General features: G+C 44.3%; 1 protein-coding gene across 4 annotated transcripts; it reads left to right on the forward strand.

Annotated features, from left to right (window-relative positions):
* Positions 1 to 224: 224 nt before the first annotated feature.
* LOC148012111 (small RNA-binding protein 11, chloroplastic-like) lies at positions 225 to 14,217 on the forward strand. 4 transcript variants are annotated; one of them, XM_087669596.1, is made up of 6 exons: positions 228 to 437; positions 545 to 721; positions 13,135 to 13,254; positions 13,393 to 13,461; positions 13,535 to 13,641; positions 13,734 to 14,217. In XM_087669596.1, the coding sequence occupies exons 3-6, from the start codon at positions 13,143 to 13,145 to the stop codon at positions 13,833 to 13,835; spliced, it is 390 nt and encodes a 129-aa protein (XP_087525722.1). In that variant the 5' UTR covers positions 228 to 437; positions 545 to 721; positions 13,135 to 13,142; the 3' UTR covers positions 13,836 to 14,217. The 4 variants fall into 4 exon arrangements, with proteins under 4 accessions (XP_087525724.1, XP_087525722.1, XP_087525721.1 ...); XM_087669598.1 differs by lacking the exon at positions 545 to 721 and having other exon boundaries at positions 225 to 437; positions 13,516 to 13,641; XM_087669595.1 differs by lacking the exon at positions 545 to 721 and having other exon boundaries at positions 231 to 437; positions 13,734 to 14,216.
* Positions 14,218 to 16,496: the final 2,279 nt, after the last annotated feature.

The following is a 16,496-nucleotide window of genomic DNA, read 5'->3' on the forward strand; positions in this document are numbered from 1 at the left end:
TAAGAGAGATATGTGAGATAGAGCTACTCTATTCCCACAATGGAGCGAGGAAGTCCATTTACCTCCCCCCCTATTTACAACGAATCAATTTGTTTTGTAAATCAGCGAGGGTCCTCTCAAGTTCAAGGAGCATTGTAATGTAGTTTCACACACTGTGATTTTAAACTTGAATATCTTTACATCAGACTTATTCATTTTGGAGTCTTGTAAGAGCTAGCCTAAGTGGGATTAAAGCAGACACAAGGAGGTGAAACGAGTAAGAATCAATGGGAGTGCTCCTTTAGAAGGCCTTCCAACCTAACGTGCACTCTAAGATTTGGAAGGCCCCTTGTAATTATTAGACAGATGACATATCAATTTGTTCCCCCTTGTCGTCGGCGGGTCCGAGTCACCTTTGGCAGGAATAGGGATTGCGTGCTCAGATATACTCCAGGAAGGTACGAGCTTAAACAATCAGAGCTTGCGCTTTAACTGACAGAATTTTGCTGTATTTCTGTGGCTTTGTTGCATTTTCGGGGCTACATTTGACATCCTATTGTTATAGGTAATAGTCTCGTCGTCATCATCATCATCATCATCATCATCATATGTATTACTGCCATTGCTGCACATGTCACACCGGCTTACAGTGGGTCGACCCAAATGCGGCCATCTGGAGTAATCCCCTGGTGTACTGGCAGGGCTGGAGTGTTGCTTGTTTATAGCTTCTAGTCTCGAGCGAGTCAGTTGCAGCAGCATATATGGTTGCATGAATTTGGTTTCTTCCATAATTCAGTGCAGAGTTTACGTGTGCTATCTTAAGTTTTGCTAGGTCTATGGATGTTGTGAACTAATAGTGTTACAAATTTTCACTGAAAATGTCATGTGCATCCATTATTGGCGCTTAACTTCCTAAGACATGATAGTGAGATGGCTGCATATATGAAGTGCTGTAATTAGTGCAGATAAGCGATAGGTGCAAGGTTTTTGCCATGCTACCAAGGTCACTGAGATGCCATGTACACCTAGTTGCATTTGGGTCTTGGCGATATGATTGTACAATAGATTTTTGTCTATTGTAATTAGTTTAGTCTAGTGAGGTTGGGCATAAGGTACCACTGCTACTTCACATCACATATTGCAAAATAAGGGATGACTAATTATATTACTTAGAAGAAAATACAAGGAAGTATGAGTGCTCAAAAGTCTAGTTGGAGTTGAGTGTCAAATGAATCAAAGGATAGTCGAGGGGCAATGGAAGAAAGATGCCATGGTGTGTGTTAGGAAGTGGGGGGGTCATCCCACCACCAAGGGTTGCTATCCCATAATGTGAAGAACAAGCTATGGTATCCCTGGGTGCGAAGGAATAGCTGCCAAAGCTCTTGTTAATGCCATGAGTCCCCTTGAAGCTGCCTTCGACGGCCTTAGAGGAAGTGGATGATGGATGGTTGGATCTCCATTGGCTTGGCATATGCTGAAAGGCTCTCTCTAGTGAATGTTCGCTGGCAAAGGGCCTTTAAAATGTGCCTCCCTAGGAGACTCCCAATCCCACACCTCCAATCATGATGCTGTGGGCTCTAATGCTTATCCGTTGCTGCCTACCATTGTATAGGAACGAGCCTCAATGATGAAGATTGTGTTTTGCATTCCACCTCATAAACACTATCATGATTTGCGTAGGCTGCTGGCTATATATAGGCATGAATGAAATAATAAAATACATTGGGTTTGCTAGGTTGAAAACTGGCCAATTGCATCAATGATTAAAAAAAAAGTAGTGATATTTACCAAGTTGCCATTTGGCACTTATTCACCCTCCCTAATATGCCTGAAATTGTCCAAGAAATGTTGGTGATTGTATAAAACTTGCTCGACTTGCTCCAAACTACATAAATCTACTCTAAATTGTCCTAACACAACCTATGTCTATCTTGGGGATAACCAAATCTTTAACAGGTCATTGGCTTTATGTATATGAGTGATGTGGGTATGATGGTCATTACTTTATATATAGATGACTTGATTATCGTGGGTGACAGTGAAATAGAGATTGACCATGTGAAGAGTCTTCTCAAGACTGAGTTTGAAATAAAGGAGTCGCTTTGGATATGCTGAAAAGGTGTGGTATGGCTGATTGTAAGATAATCTCAATACCTCTGAATGTCCATGCTAAGCTTAGTGCACATGAAGGTGATGTGATTGAGGATATTGCTATGTATAGAAGGATTGTGGACAGCCTTATTTGTTTGACAATTACTAGGTCATATCTAAACTACACAATTGGTTTGGAGAGTCAATTTATGTAGCTTTCATGGAAGCCACATTTGAATGAAATGTGGTGCACATTGCATTACGTGAGGTCTACACTTGACTATGCTTTGTTCTGTGTCACAAGTGTGCCATTGGACTTGTATGGTTACATGGATACAAATTGGGTTAGTAGTATTTCAGACAGGAGGTCTACCAATGGTTTTATGTTTTCCTTTGGTTGTTACTTAGAGAAGCAATAAATAACTATAGTTATACTATTTAGTACTAGGGCAAAATAAAGGGGTATTGCAGATATAGCATATGAGGTAGCTTAGCTACGTAAGCTACTTAGTGATTTGGGGTTATAGGTGGATAATAAGGTTATCATCTATTGTGATAATCTTAGTAGCATTCAGTTGGCCAAGAATCTAGCGTGTGCCATCTTGTCCGAGAGCAAATTCTAGTAGGTGATATTGACTTGGTTTATATCAGCAGAGGATTAGGATGTAACTATTTTCACCAAGGTCTTGGGAGCTATGAAGCTACATTGCTTCAGGACTATGCTTGGAGTATATGAGCTCATGCTAAGGTGGAGCGAGAGTATTGAGATGTCAAGCTTCACATTAGTTGGCATCCATTGCACGCCTGCCTTGGTGATCTAGTAGGACTTTACTCATTGGTGTGTTAGGTGATTGACATGGAGGATATGCTGATGATTCTATAGCTAGACTATACCCATGTCTCCACTCTTTATTATGGCACATTTTTTGAGCCTTCTCATTAATGAGTTCACACTTAGTAACCGCATGCACATATGTTTTAGTACTTTTAGTTTAGTATTTTATCATATTGTAGACAAAGCTCTTTTGAATGAAAGAAGAAGAAAATTTCAGCCCTACTTACTTCTTTGTGTGCTCAGTTCTCCATTGTGTGTATGGGCCCTTTTGGTTGCTTCACCTCTCTCTACTCTTGTATGTTTACATTCTCATCTATTCCAAACACCTTATTTCACAAAACACAATGTAATGCAAGGGGTAATGCAAAATGGGAAGCATGATTGCACAAATGTTCATTTGAGCAGTGCCTTTAGAGGCAAATTGTTCATACACTCGAGCGCCGTTTTACAATGATGATCATCTTGATATAGATAGAAGATGATACGAAGAGATGATAAAATAGATACAATGACACAATCCTATAAGTACGAAGAGAAGAAATTGGCTCCTCTCACCACCAAAAGGTGGAAGGAGAAGTAAGTGCGGTCTCTCACACAATCATGTTGATGCTAAAGAGGGGAGGAGAAGCATTCGATGAAGAAGAGTGATGTATGTATCTTCGCTGCCTACCTATGAAATATATGACCTCCTTGGTAGCCACATGGAAGGCTATAACTTGGCATTGGGTAGGGAAGTCTACATGTTGGCTCAACATGGTAAAGCTTAAACCACGGAGGAAGCCACCATGAAAGTGCCAAATTGCCCAAGTCTTTGAAGCAACAAAAATTGATAGGTTCTATTAGGCTAAAAAAAGTATATTACCAATTAAATGAGGTCCATTTCAAATTAAATCTTTATTAGCGCATCTCAACAGCCCCAAAACTCTTAAGTTACCAAACTTTGTGTCCCATAAGCAAACACCCAAACTTTGGGAGAATCCACATCTATAAATAGAAGGTTGCCTAGCCACTTAGTCTCACCTTGTTCTGCAGATTAGTCCACCAGTGGCACCTTGTTCATTGCTGTGTGCACCCTTCATTCACATGAGTTCGTGTTGTCCATCAGCCAGGTGCCTTGTTTAGGCTCCATCCACTGCTGCGTTTGCTGCCTGCAGCTGCCACCTTGATCTTCTATTGCCTCCAAGAGATCAGTTTACGTCAGTATCAGCCATCCCGGCACTTAGTAAACACCTTGGCAATCATTCGGACGTTGTTTGGCTTGTCTTGAGCATTGCTTGAAGGGTTCTTGATCAGCCATTGCTCTACTGTTTGGTACAGACCTGATGTACACCCTGTGGACAGCAAATAGTGAGTTCCATAATGCATGTTAAATGCTTTTGTGATACTATTTTCGTACCCGGATGTTATGGTAATACTTTGGGATGCTACTTGGATTGTTTAGAGCTTGAATAGGTCAGTCTTAAAGGGTTTATTGCTGTAATAACAGTTTGAACAGCAAGCATGCAACAGTGAGTTTTATGTTTATTATGTCTACACGTGCTTCAGGTATGCTACTTGGCTACAGTGATGCTTAGCATTGATTCACATGGCCGGATATGCATATGACATGCTTTGGCACTTGGATTTGAGCTACACTTGATGTACTTGAGCTTTGGGAAGTTGCTTTAGTGATTACTTACTTAGGGGTTGAAGGCTTATTGAATGTATTGCTCCCAGATGTATCTTTGATATGCTTTGGGCACTCAGATGTTATATATTTGATGCATTGAGCTTGGTTTACTCACTTATCATTTTGCATTCGCTTTCAATGGGAGACGCTTGTACTTGGGAGAGCTTGGTTCATTGAGATGGTGGGACTCTCTTGACTTATGTCTATGCTCTCATGTATGCTACTTGATGCAATTACTTCCACCTGGGGGCTGATTTGATTCCGTATGCTTTGGACACTAGTACTTTTGTTAGTGATGTATACATGCATATTGGTTATGTACTGAGCATCATTGCTCTTTGCTTAGTCCATTGTGTATTTGGCAAATCTCTGTAGTTGCTCTTGAGATCTTTTACATGCATGATGTATATGCTTATGGGATGTATGCTCTACTGACACACACATTGAATTCATGATAGTCTTTGGTACGGGTGTGTCAGAGTGCAGCAGTGTGGAAGCGTAGGACTGAGAGAGAGAGAACGCAGAGAGAGAAGAGAGAGAAAGAGACAGTGGAAGATGAAGATCTGCTGTATAAGGTGTGCTGAATACAAAGATATACAGATATATACACGGGCGCAGTGCACTGGACTGCGTGTCTCCACCTCGACGATGCAACCTGCTGTTCACCTCGAAGTCCGCTGCAGTCTGCACTGTCTCCTGTCTGAAATCTGCGAACATAGACGGAATCTGCGCATGCCACCGGTCAGTAATCTGCGAGCAGAAAAGTGTAGGAGACTGCTGGAGAAGTCGGCTATTTATAGCCAGAAAACTGGGCGAAAATAGGGCGCCAGAAAACAGCTTGTCGGCTGCATTAAATGCAGCCGACTGCCTGCACAGGTCGGACTGGCAGTCCGACTGCACACGGACAGCAGCTGTCCGACTGTACCTGCTGCTCCTGTCCGATTGCACTGGCTGTGATCTCTAACACCCCCTCTCAGAGCCTGGGCAGGGCAGTAGCCTGAGGGATCTGGAATGTCGCCGAAGTAGAGCCTGGGGAAGTGCCTTCGTAAACAAATCCGCAAGATTGTCCTCCGTCTTGCAATACTCCATAGTGATGGTATCATCCAGAAGCTTTTCTCTGATGAAGTGATACTGGATCTCTATGTGCTTCGTCCGAGCATGAAAAACAGGGTTTCGTGCCAAGGCAATGCAACTCTCATTGTCACATTGCAGCAAAGTAGGACAAGTTTGGGGGCACCCAAGCTCCTCCAATAATCTCCGAAGCCACACAGCCTCACATGTGGTGGAAGACGCGGCCCGATACTCCGCCTCAGTAGACGAAAGGGCTACCGTGGGCTGCTTCTTGCTACTCCATGAGATAACACCTGCACCCAAGGTAAAACAGTAACCTGTAGTAGACAGCCTGTGGTCCACATCACCGGCCCAATCCGAGTCGCTCCAACCTGCAAGTACAAGATCTGAACCATTTGTCCCTGCGGGATAATGAATCCCTAAATCAGACGTCCCCCTCAAATACCGAAGTATCCTCTGAGGAGCCTGCCAATGCACCGTCTTAGGTTCACTCATGAACCCGGCCAAGAGCCCAACAACAAAACAAAGATCAACCCGAGTGTTGAGAAGCCAAATCAAGGACCCAATCAACTGACGATAGCGGGAAGCATCCGCCATAGGAGAAGCTGAATGGGAAGTGGCCTTCCAGTTCGAATCCATAGGAGTAGAAAGGGTCCGACAATTCTCCATCTCAAAAGACACCAAGAGCTCCTGTACATATCTCTGTTGAGAGATGAAGATCCCCCTCTGAGACTGATAAATCTCATGGCCCAAAAAGAAATGGAGTAGACCCAAGTCCGTCATCTCGAACGTCCGATGTAAAGCTGACTTCGTCTCTTGGACCTGCTTTGCATCATCACCTGTGACAATCAAATCATCAACATACAATACAAAAAGCACACAACCATCCTCGGAAGTGGGAACATAAAGCTGCGAATTGGCCTTGGAACGCCGATATCCCAACTGAGACTAGAGGAACGAATCAATCTTCTCGTTCCATGTACGCGGAGCCTGCTTGAGGCCATACAAGGCCTTCTTCAACCTGAAGACGTTCCCATCTGAAGATCCAAAGCTAGGAGGCTGCTCAACATAGATCTCCTCCTTCAAATCACCATTGAGGAAGGCCGACTTTACATCCAACTGGTAGACAGGCCATCTCCTATGGCCAGCCAAGGCAAAAACAGCTCTAATGGTCGCCATTCGAGCTGTAGGGGCAAAAGTATCATGACAATCAATCCCTGGGCGTTGTGCAAAACCTTTAGCAACAAGGCGAGCCTTGTGCTTATCCAAAGAACCATCGCTAAGGTATTTGGTCTTGAAGACCCACTTGACGCCAATCACCTTCTTATTCGGAGGGCGGGGCACGAGTGACCAAGTGCCATTCCTCTCAATAGCCTCCAACTTGGCTTCCATAGCTTTCTTCCATGGTGCAGACTGTAAAGCCTCCTTCACGGAGGTGGGCTCGCGATCCTGCATAACACGGATCATCAAACAATAGTTAGAGCAAACAAGCTCCGTAGAATGTGCCTGGTGCCGCCGTGACCGCCGCGGACCATCCTGTGGTCCCCACTTCTCAAGAACCCCCTCGATCCCTGAATCCCAGAGTGTCACGGGCCCATCGAGGAGGAGGCCGAACCTCCCCTCGTCTCTCTCCATCAGCGGAAGACTCTGGAATATCCACTGGTGGTAACTCCTCAGGGGTGACCGGTGGAACAGTAGACTCTGTGTCAGAAACATAATCATAATCAAAAGGCACGGGCTCCAATGGAACTGTAGCAGGAGCCCAACTCTCCCGTGGATCTCCAAGAACGGGATGCTCCTCGCCCGTTGATATAGCCGGAACCTCCACAAACCGCACATCTCGACTAGTGTACACATTCCGCTTGACGGGATCATACAATTGATAGCCTTGGGACTGGGAGCTGTAGCCAACAAATACCTGTCTTCGGAAAGCTGCTTCAAATTTATCACGGTGAGCCTTGGGAATGTGAACATAGGCATCATACCCAAAGACCCTAAGGTAAGAAACATCTGGCTTGGTCCCAAAGTAAGTCTCAAACGGGGTCATCCCATCAACGGCCAAAGTGGGGGATCGATTAAGGATGTGGACTGCAGTAGCCACAGCCTCGGCCCACAGAACCTGAGGGGTCTGTCGGTGCTCCATTATGGTGCGCGCCATCTCGATCACACTGCGGTTTTTCCATTCAAGAATGCCATTTTCTTGAGGAGTGTTGGTATTGGCAAACTCCTGGTGAATATCTTTATCTGCACAAAACCGAGCAAACTCATTAGAAACAAATTCACCGCCCTTGTCGGATCGCAAGGTCTTCAACTTCCGGCCCGATCGGTTCTCCTCAAAGAGAAGCCAATCCTTGAAGTGTGAGAAAGCTTCTGACTTTAATGCCAAAAAATAGGCCCATGTCATCCTGCTGTAGTCATCTACGATCAACATGAAGTACGAGCTCCCACGCAAGGACTCATTCCTCATAGGGCCACATAGATCGGTAGATACAAGCTCCATCGGTGAAGTAGACCGCCGCGAAGCTGTGTGGGAAATGGCATCCCTATGCTGCTTCTCCCGAATGCAGGAGACACATGGCTGCTGGCTCACCACTATATCCGGCAACCCTCGAACAAGCTGTCCACGTGACGCCCTCCGAAGATAATCATAGTTGAGGTGACCAAACCGAGCATACCATAACTCTGACTGTAACTGAGAGGTAAGAAAAAGAGTAGAGAGGGCGGTGGAAGACTTCAATTTATAAATGCCGTTCTCCTCATATTCGGATGATAGAATCTTCCTCGACCCACGATCAAGGACTCGCACCGTAGTACTGTCAAACTCCACCAAAAGTCCAAGGGAGCAAATCTTATGAATTGACAGGAGATGGTACCCTAGGTCTGGTACATGCAAAACCTCTGAGGTATGGGTACCACCTCGTCCATCTGGAATAAGCTGCATCTTATCCCGGCCTGCAATAGATACTGAAGAGCTATCTCCAATGAGAATCTGCCCACGCGAGGGTCGCAATTGGGCAACACCATCTGATGAAGGAGTCATGTGCCGGGAGGCACCACTATCAATGATCCACTCTCGAGCCTGGGAAGCCGTCATCGCAGCATCAGAAGCATTCGGTGAAGAGTCCTCAATGACAGCTAGATGAAGAAATGCAGCTGATGAGGGTGCAGCCACTGCTCCGGAATCCTTTGTGTCCTTCTTGTTGGTGTCCTTCTTGTCTTTGTCAGGGCAATCCTTCTTCCAATGGCCAATCTTTCCACAAATGTGACATGTGGATTCTTTGTCCTTGTCCTTGTCCTTGTCCTTCTTTGACTTGTTATCCCCCTTCTTATTCTTTTGGTCCTTCCCCTTCTTTTGAGAGGCTTGACCTGTCAATGCCTCCGACTTGGAAGCTTTCTGTCCCTTTAATTGTTCCTCTTGGTCCAAGACCATAGGAACCAACTCTTCCCACTGAAGAGTAGACTCCCGCCCCGAAGCAATAAGGGCAGAGTAGAATGTACCGAATCATGGCGGCAACTGGGACAATAGTGTGATCGCCATGTCTTCGGAGGAAATCGGCTTCCCCGCATTCTAAACCTGCATCTGAAGCTGCCTTAGCTTGTTGATGTGCTCCCACAGCAAAGAAGACTTGTTTACGGACAAGGTCCGCATCTGTACCTCCAAAGAAACCCGCTTTATAAGGGTCATCCGATTGTATATCTGATCAAGCTCCAGCCATATCTCCCGAGCCACCGTCAAGTGCTCGATGTGAGCGATCACGGCTATAGTACATGATAGAAAAAGAAAGGAACGAATCCTGGCATTCAGTTTGTCCCAATGAGACTGAGCCTTGGCCAACTCCGCACGAGCATCGGAAGAGAGTTTGGACTCATCTCTTACCGAGGGCCGGTCGATCTCCTCCTGTACAAGCTCCGCCAAATCATAGGACTCAAGGATGGCCAACATTATGACGCGCCAAATGCGGTAGTTGTCGCCGTCGAGCTTCTGATTTGCAGGAAGAGCCGGTAAGACAGGCACCTTCCGGTCCATAATCGACTGGAACTCCAAGTCAATTTCTGTAGACATCTTCACCTGTAATGCCTTCACAAAGGCAAAAGCAGCCCCCTCTGACTGTGAAAACTCAGTCTGCTAAGGCTCTTCCGCGTCCTGAAACTTCTTCACCCGCCAGAGGCGATGAAAAAGCAAAACCTGCACTTGTAGGTTGAAAACTCAAACTTTCTCCGCGTCAAACAGCAGTAAACAGCAGCAAATCCACCACCTGGACTCCTTTCCTGTGCGCCTACACTCGCTTCAGCCTTGTTCCAAGGCGCAGCCCTCCTGTCTGCCCTCAAACGCTGAAAACGCAAATTTGTGTCGCGATAGAAACTCCTCTTCAGATTGGTTTTACGCTCAGTCAGCCCTCTAACATTGCTCTGATACCATGTCAGAGTGCAGCGGTGCGGAAGCGTAGGACTGAGAGAGAGAGAACGCAGAGAGAGGAGAGAGAGAGACAGTGGAAGATGAAGATCTGCTGTATAAGGTGTGCTGAATACAAAGATATACAGATATATACACGGGCGCAGTGCGGTGGACTGCGTGTCTCCACCTCGACGATGCAACCTGCTGTTCACCTCGAAGTCCGCTGTAGTCTGCACTGTCTCCTGTCTGAAATCTGCGAACAGAGACGGAATGTGCGCGTGCCACCGGTCAGTAATCTGCGAGCAGAGAAGTGTAGGAGACTGCTGGAGAAGTCGGCTATTTATAGCCAGAAAACTGGGCGAAAATAGGGCGCTAGAAAACAGCCTGTCGGCTGCATTAAATGCATCCGACTGCCTGCACAGGTCGGACTGCCACGTGGCAGTCCGATTGCACACGGACAGCAGCTGTCCGACTGTACCTGCTGCTCCTGTCCGACTGCACTGGCTGTGATCTCTAACAGGGTGCTCTGTGCCTATTCACTGCTAGTTACATTCTTTCTATTTTGGTTGCTATCCGGATATTCTTGGTGGTGGGAGTTTGCTATCTTGTCTATTTGTTCATAGTTGGATTAACATACACTGCTGCATTTATTATAGCAGTGCTGTGATTACTGTTTTGAGCATTCTTTTTGAAGAGTAAAAACTTTGATTTGGCATTCTATTGATTGTAGTTCATAGTTGTTAGGTATGAAAGGTACGATACGGTATGGTATGATAAAATACGGTACTAAATGGTACCTTAAGATTTTATAAGGTACAGTATGATATTAGTACGAAAAAAAATAACTTGATTACTTTGGACTAAAGATAATAGAATAGATGTTTCAAGTCTAAATAGCAATGCTATGAGAGTAAATAAGATGAATACGTCAGGATAACATGCCAAAACTTGATGCTACATGCGCAACATGTGCTATTGCTACCTACAACTTACAACTATATAGATGGGAGTGGATACTCATACATGAAATCATACAAGTAAGAGAAGTGTGGGCTTGAGAGAGAGAGAGAGAGGCCTGAGAGAAAAAGAGAGTGTGAGTAGCTTGAGAGAGAGAGAGAAATGAAATGATATATTAATGTCTACAAAAGGCCAAAATGACCTATGAGACTATGAGTTACAATCATGTGTACGATGGTACAATTGTTTGGGCAAAATATGTAGCACAAAGCAAAATAAGAAAGGAAACTAACTATGGCTGTGTAAAACATAGAGCTCTATTTAGTAACAATGAGCTCCAAATGGTACAATCTCATGTGGGTATGGAGGGCCTAGCTCTAGCCCAAGCAATAATCCCTAGATAGTCAAGTCCTTTAAGCTTTTCATTAGTATTGGAAGAGCTAGGAGCCATTTTAGATGAGATGCAGGGAAGATGGGTAGAGTTTTGAGAGAAAGTAGATACTAATGATTAAGAGCCCAACTCCAAGAGTTCAATAGTTCAAGAAAAGATAAGATATTTGAGACAAGAGAGAGGAACAGAGTGTAGTGATAGAGACATGACACCTGACACAGGTGAACCTTCCCTTCATCTGAAAATGATGGCTGGACAGTGAAAATGCAGGCTGGGGCAGAAAAAATGCAGGTACAGACCTATTTCTTCTTTTTTGATCTTGTGCCACATGCAAGATCTGAGAGGGGGTGTTAGTAGACATTTGTCTATGACTTCTATGTAGACGGCCATTTCTTGCATGTGAGCCTCAGTTTGAGTTAGATGAGGACATTAGGAGCTCTAACACACTGTTTGTTCATCTATTCATCTCTCATAGGCATTTGAGGTGGGGTTCCTTCCCACCTTATGGCACTCTGTCAGCCCTCTTGCATGACCATGACAGCCAGCAAGTGTGGGCAGTATGTTTTTTTGCTGCTAGGCAGGCATTTAAGCGATTTGGGCAGGGTAGACAGGTTATTTGTGGGTAGGCAGACACGGAAAGCCATTTTAGGGGCTGATGACAGCATTTTTAACTTTACTGATTGTGGGCTATTTATAGCCTTCCCACTTCAGCATTTTGTGCATTGCTGCATTCATCCAGCCTCCCTTTTCATCCTCATCCTCTCCTGTCTCTATCAGCTGCCCTCACTGAAGTGTCTCAGCTACATGAAGGGGCTGACAGTTGCAGCCTTGTACTTCGTGTTTCGGTCAGGTTTGTTCCTTCATGTATACTGTGTTTATCTTGTCTCCATCTTCTCTTCTCACTCTGTTCATGTTCTTTTCTGCTGTGCACTCTCACAGGAATCTAGGGTTGGCTCTTGCCCAAAGCTGATGAGTGTGACAGCAGCAGGTAGAGCATATGGATTTACTCTGCATGAGCTATGCACCATTTGCATCTTACTATGGAGGATAGAGAGCCTACTACTTTCCAAGGACGTTGGCATAGGATAGGTGGAGGCATGCCTTGTAGGAGCAGCTGATTCTTGGACTGCTTCAGCCCTCTCTAAAAAGGGCAGAAGAAACACCAAAGAATGAGAAAGAAAGACAAAAAGTTAGCACACAAGCGGAAGTTGTATCAAATGTAAAAAGGTGCGTAGCTTATTGTTGGAAAACCAGCCAACCATGTGGGAAGAGTTGTAATGGTTGGTTCCACCTTGTCTCTGGTTTGGTCTCACTGCTGACTTGTCTCTGTCCACTGGCCACTGCACTGCTATATGCACATGTTCATTGCTCCTAGCATACTGAACCTTCAAGTTTGGTAAATGGACATGAAATTTAAAGGGACAAGTGGAATGTTCAAGTTTTGAGACTTTCCATGAGGTTTCTGGACCTAATCAAGCTGCTAGTTTTAAAAGTGAAGTCGAAGCCTGTAAATCTGAACTTATTAGATTTTTCTTATAGGACAGTTTAATGGTGTCTGTTGGAGTTTTTGGAAACAATGATGAGACATGATATAAACATTGTATTGATTGTCATTTATGATACTGAAATGACTGTGTATTTTTATTCCCTTCCCATTTCATTTGGCTAGGCACATGAAAGCTGGTTTATCATCATTTTTTAAATGTAAATGAACTTTTCCATCTTATTTCTCTGTGGTCTTTCAGGGTTGAAGATGCTTGCCAGCAAGGTTGCAAGTATACTGTGGCAATGCCACACGAGTAGCAAAAACCCTTGCACCTATATCATTCTTCGTGGTTTTGCTACCCGAACTATCTTTGTGGGAGGTTTAACTCTTTCTCTGCTTTTCTATATTATTAGGCTATGTGCACATATTTATTCTCTGAATGCTTGATGACCTTTGGTTTTATATTGCCACTCTCATAATCTGCTAATGAACCCTGATTGCTTTTAAATTCTGTTAGGCATGTCAAGTTATACAAGGGAGGAAAACTTTATCAAAGCTTTTGAGAAACATGGCAAAATCTGTCAAGGTACTTGTGCATTCCCTTAATGAAAGTTAAGTGTGCTGCTACTCTAAAATGAAGGTGCTTTTGGCACTTGCAGCAAAGCTGGCTATTCACAGCAAATCAAGGCATTGTAAGGGGTTTGGGTTTATACAATACCAAACAGCTAAGGAAGCAGATATGGCAGTAAAGAGTATGGATAGACAGGTGCCTATACTGGAACTGTCTTTTCATGCAGTTCTGGTCTAAGTTGTTGAGAGTGTCATATTCTGGCATTTTCACATTTGCTATCTTTGTAGGTCTTCAAAGGGAGAACTCTCAGAGTTGAACTTGCCGCTTCAGAACTCTCAGAAAATTACAGAGAGGAAGTTTACACATCTATGTTTGGTGTGGATACCTAGAAAATGCTTTTGCTTAAGTAAGCTGATGTCTGTCCGGAAGAGAGCCAAAGACAGATGAAAAGCTCAGGACCCCAGAACAAGAAGAAAGGAGAATCCAATATCGAAACTTCCAACTATCCAACCTGGTTGTAATCTACAAGGCTTGGCTGTCATAGAAGAGGATGGAGCCAAAATCTTTCTGTGTTCAAGATTATGCAGCTTATTACTGTATATTAGGATGGTCTGATGTCTTTGATAAACTTCATGGATATAGACTCTGGAGTCTCCTTTGCTCCGCTTTTTGTAAAACTTTTCACTTAAATTCTAATACACAACTTCCTCCAAAAGAAAAGAAGGGGAGAATTTTGACAGTCCCTAAAACATACCTCAAATTTAAAAGTTACCAGAATATCTCTTGTACCTCCAATCTAGTCAAAATTTCAAAATGCCCCTCAAATTTTGCTAAAAAAACTCAGCAAATGCCTCATAATCTTACCAAAAAACAAACAATCTTTTATGAGAATAGTTTTCATAAATATGGGATGATAAAATGAATGAAGTAGAAAAGGTTATCATTTATGAAGGCAAATGTCACTATTCTGGAAAAGGCTGAGAGCTCGCTGCATAGTGGACAAACTGTGGTGATGTGGAAAACGTGTCTAGGAGGCTGGTGCTGACAGCCTATGAAGGCTGCTCTCCATCCTACATGCAGGGAAAGAGGGTGACAGATCAACAGGAGTTAACCCAAGGGTTTTTTCCCAAGGCGTTGAAGATAAATGAGAGCTCTCGTGTGGACTTAGCTATTTTCACATGCAAAGGAGAAAGCGGTTGATCTGTGGAAGGTGGCTCAAGCCATGGTTTCTGACATGCGGAAGGTCAATGGAAGCAAGTGAAAGTCCCTTTGTTTGAACGACAAGAAGATTCTGAAGACCAAGGTGACCTTGCCAGTCGAGGCCTTTTGTGCAGGGTACTATGATCTGGGAACATTTGGGGTGTCATTCTATTTCGTGGGTAGAGTTCTCACAGGCAATGAGCTCAGCTGGTGGTTTCTGCATGCCTTTCAAGTGCATTTTTCCTTGGTTTTCAAAGGGAATCTTGCATACTATCTTCGATGGTCTGCCGGCTTTGCTCTAGAAGTTTTTTTGCTTACCGAGTGCCCTGTATGGATCTCATTTTCGAATCTCCGTTCAGTGTTGGAGAATGAGGTCAGAAGCATTGCATCAGTTCTAGAGTAAATACTCTACGTTCCTCCAGTGTTGTTTAACCCATGAGGTCATTGGAGAGCATGCATATTGTGGAATTGGCGGGTGGAGCTGCCAGAGGTCCTGGAGTGCATGATGAACAGAGGTTTGACAGTAAGTGTGAGGTTAAAGTTCTCCTATTTTCCTGATGCCTGCTACTTTTGTCATTGAGTGCGGCAGAGGTTTGACAGTGAGTGTGAGGTTAAAGTTCTCCTATTTTCCTGATGCCTGCTACTTTTGTCATTGAGTGCGGCCATTTTGCTAGGGCATGCCCTAAGAAGAATGGAGAAAAGAAAGGCAATAAGCCAGAGGAGTATAACAAGGTGTTGAGCGGTGAGAATGCTACATCCACCACCTGAGCAAATAAGGGGAGTGGTAGCAAGCAAGGAGAGAAGCAACACCCAATTAAGACTGTGGTGGAACAATTGGCCCAAGCAGCCATGAATCCGAAGGATAAGGACCTGGTCAAACTGCCAAACAGCAAGGAGGAGATTATGCCAGAAAAGGAGAACATCAGGCCAGATACAGGCACTGAGGAGTTTGTTAGGGGGAGAAATCTCATAGGCAACAGAATGGGTGCAGACAGAACCTTGCTTAAGAAGTTGGCACAAAGGCAACGAGCCTTCACCAACATTTATGCTCCATTGGGTGGGGGAATTGGATGCAAATGCATAATTTGATTATGGATAGAGCAACTAGAAGATTTACTTGTATTAGTTGGAATATTAAAGGGCTATGTGCCAAGAGAAGATGATGCACAGCTCACAGCATGTTGAGGGATACAAGCCTGACATGTTATGCCTGCAAGAAGTCAGACTTGACATTTAATTTTACTGATTTGGGTTATCAACTCTTTGTCAATGCTTGTGAAAGTGGTAGTGGTGGTACCATGGTAATTGCAAAGAAAGTACTTAGGCCTTTGCTATTGCTGATGGGCAGGTAAGTCTGTGTCCTGGGCATCAGGATCACTGGATGTTGTATTGGTGCATGCCCTGGACATCTCTGGGTGTAGGGCATAGTGCTGAAACTGGCTGGCAGGCAATCTTTGCAGAGAAGAAACCTCACTTTGAGGCATTTGAAACATGAGAGATGATCTAGGGGATGTCTCATAGGTTGGGGTGCATGATTGAGGAAGAAAAGAATGCATGGAGGGCTCTCTCAATGCTGGGGGTAAAGAAGGTGCTTGTGCTTATATTGCCCATGTATTCACTACACTGACAATACTTGCATACCTGTACATTGCAGGTGGTGGATGCCTATCACTGTCACTTCATTTTTTATTCTTTCAGTGATTAGTAGAATAAGGGAGGCTGGTCACACATTGTGACGATTGGAGTTTTCACATCTTGAGTCTCTTTTGCTCTCTTGCTCCATATGTCGTATCTCATACCTCCGTTGCTTTTGCGTGCTTGTGCTCTCACTCAGATTTCTCCCTTCAACT

Source organism: Lygodium microphyllum, chromosome 27 (genome assembly GCF_053477565.2).
Source record: "Lygodium microphyllum isolate KBCC chromosome 27, Lygodium_microphyllum_v1.1.10, whole genome shotgun sequence".
Classification (NCBI taxonomy): Eukaryota; Viridiplantae; Streptophyta; class Polypodiopsida; order Schizaeales; family Lygodiaceae; genus Lygodium; species Lygodium microphyllum.

What these genes read in the sequence shown, in the direction of transcription:
- LOC148012111 (XM_087669596.1), top strand. Translation starts at nt 13,143, where the DNA reads ATGCTTGCCAGCAAGGTTGCAAGTATACTGTGGCAATGCCACACGAGT. An exon ending in CCGAACTATCTTTGTGGGAG is followed by an intron (nt 13,255 to 13,392) that starts GTTTAACTCTTT and finishes AAATTCTGTTAG; the next exon opens with GCATGTCAAGTTATACAAGG. An exon ending in ACATGGCAAAATCTGTCAAG is followed by an intron (nt 13,462 to 13,534) that starts GTACTTGTGCAT and finishes TGGCACTTGCAG; the next exon opens with CAAAGCTGGCTATTCACAGC.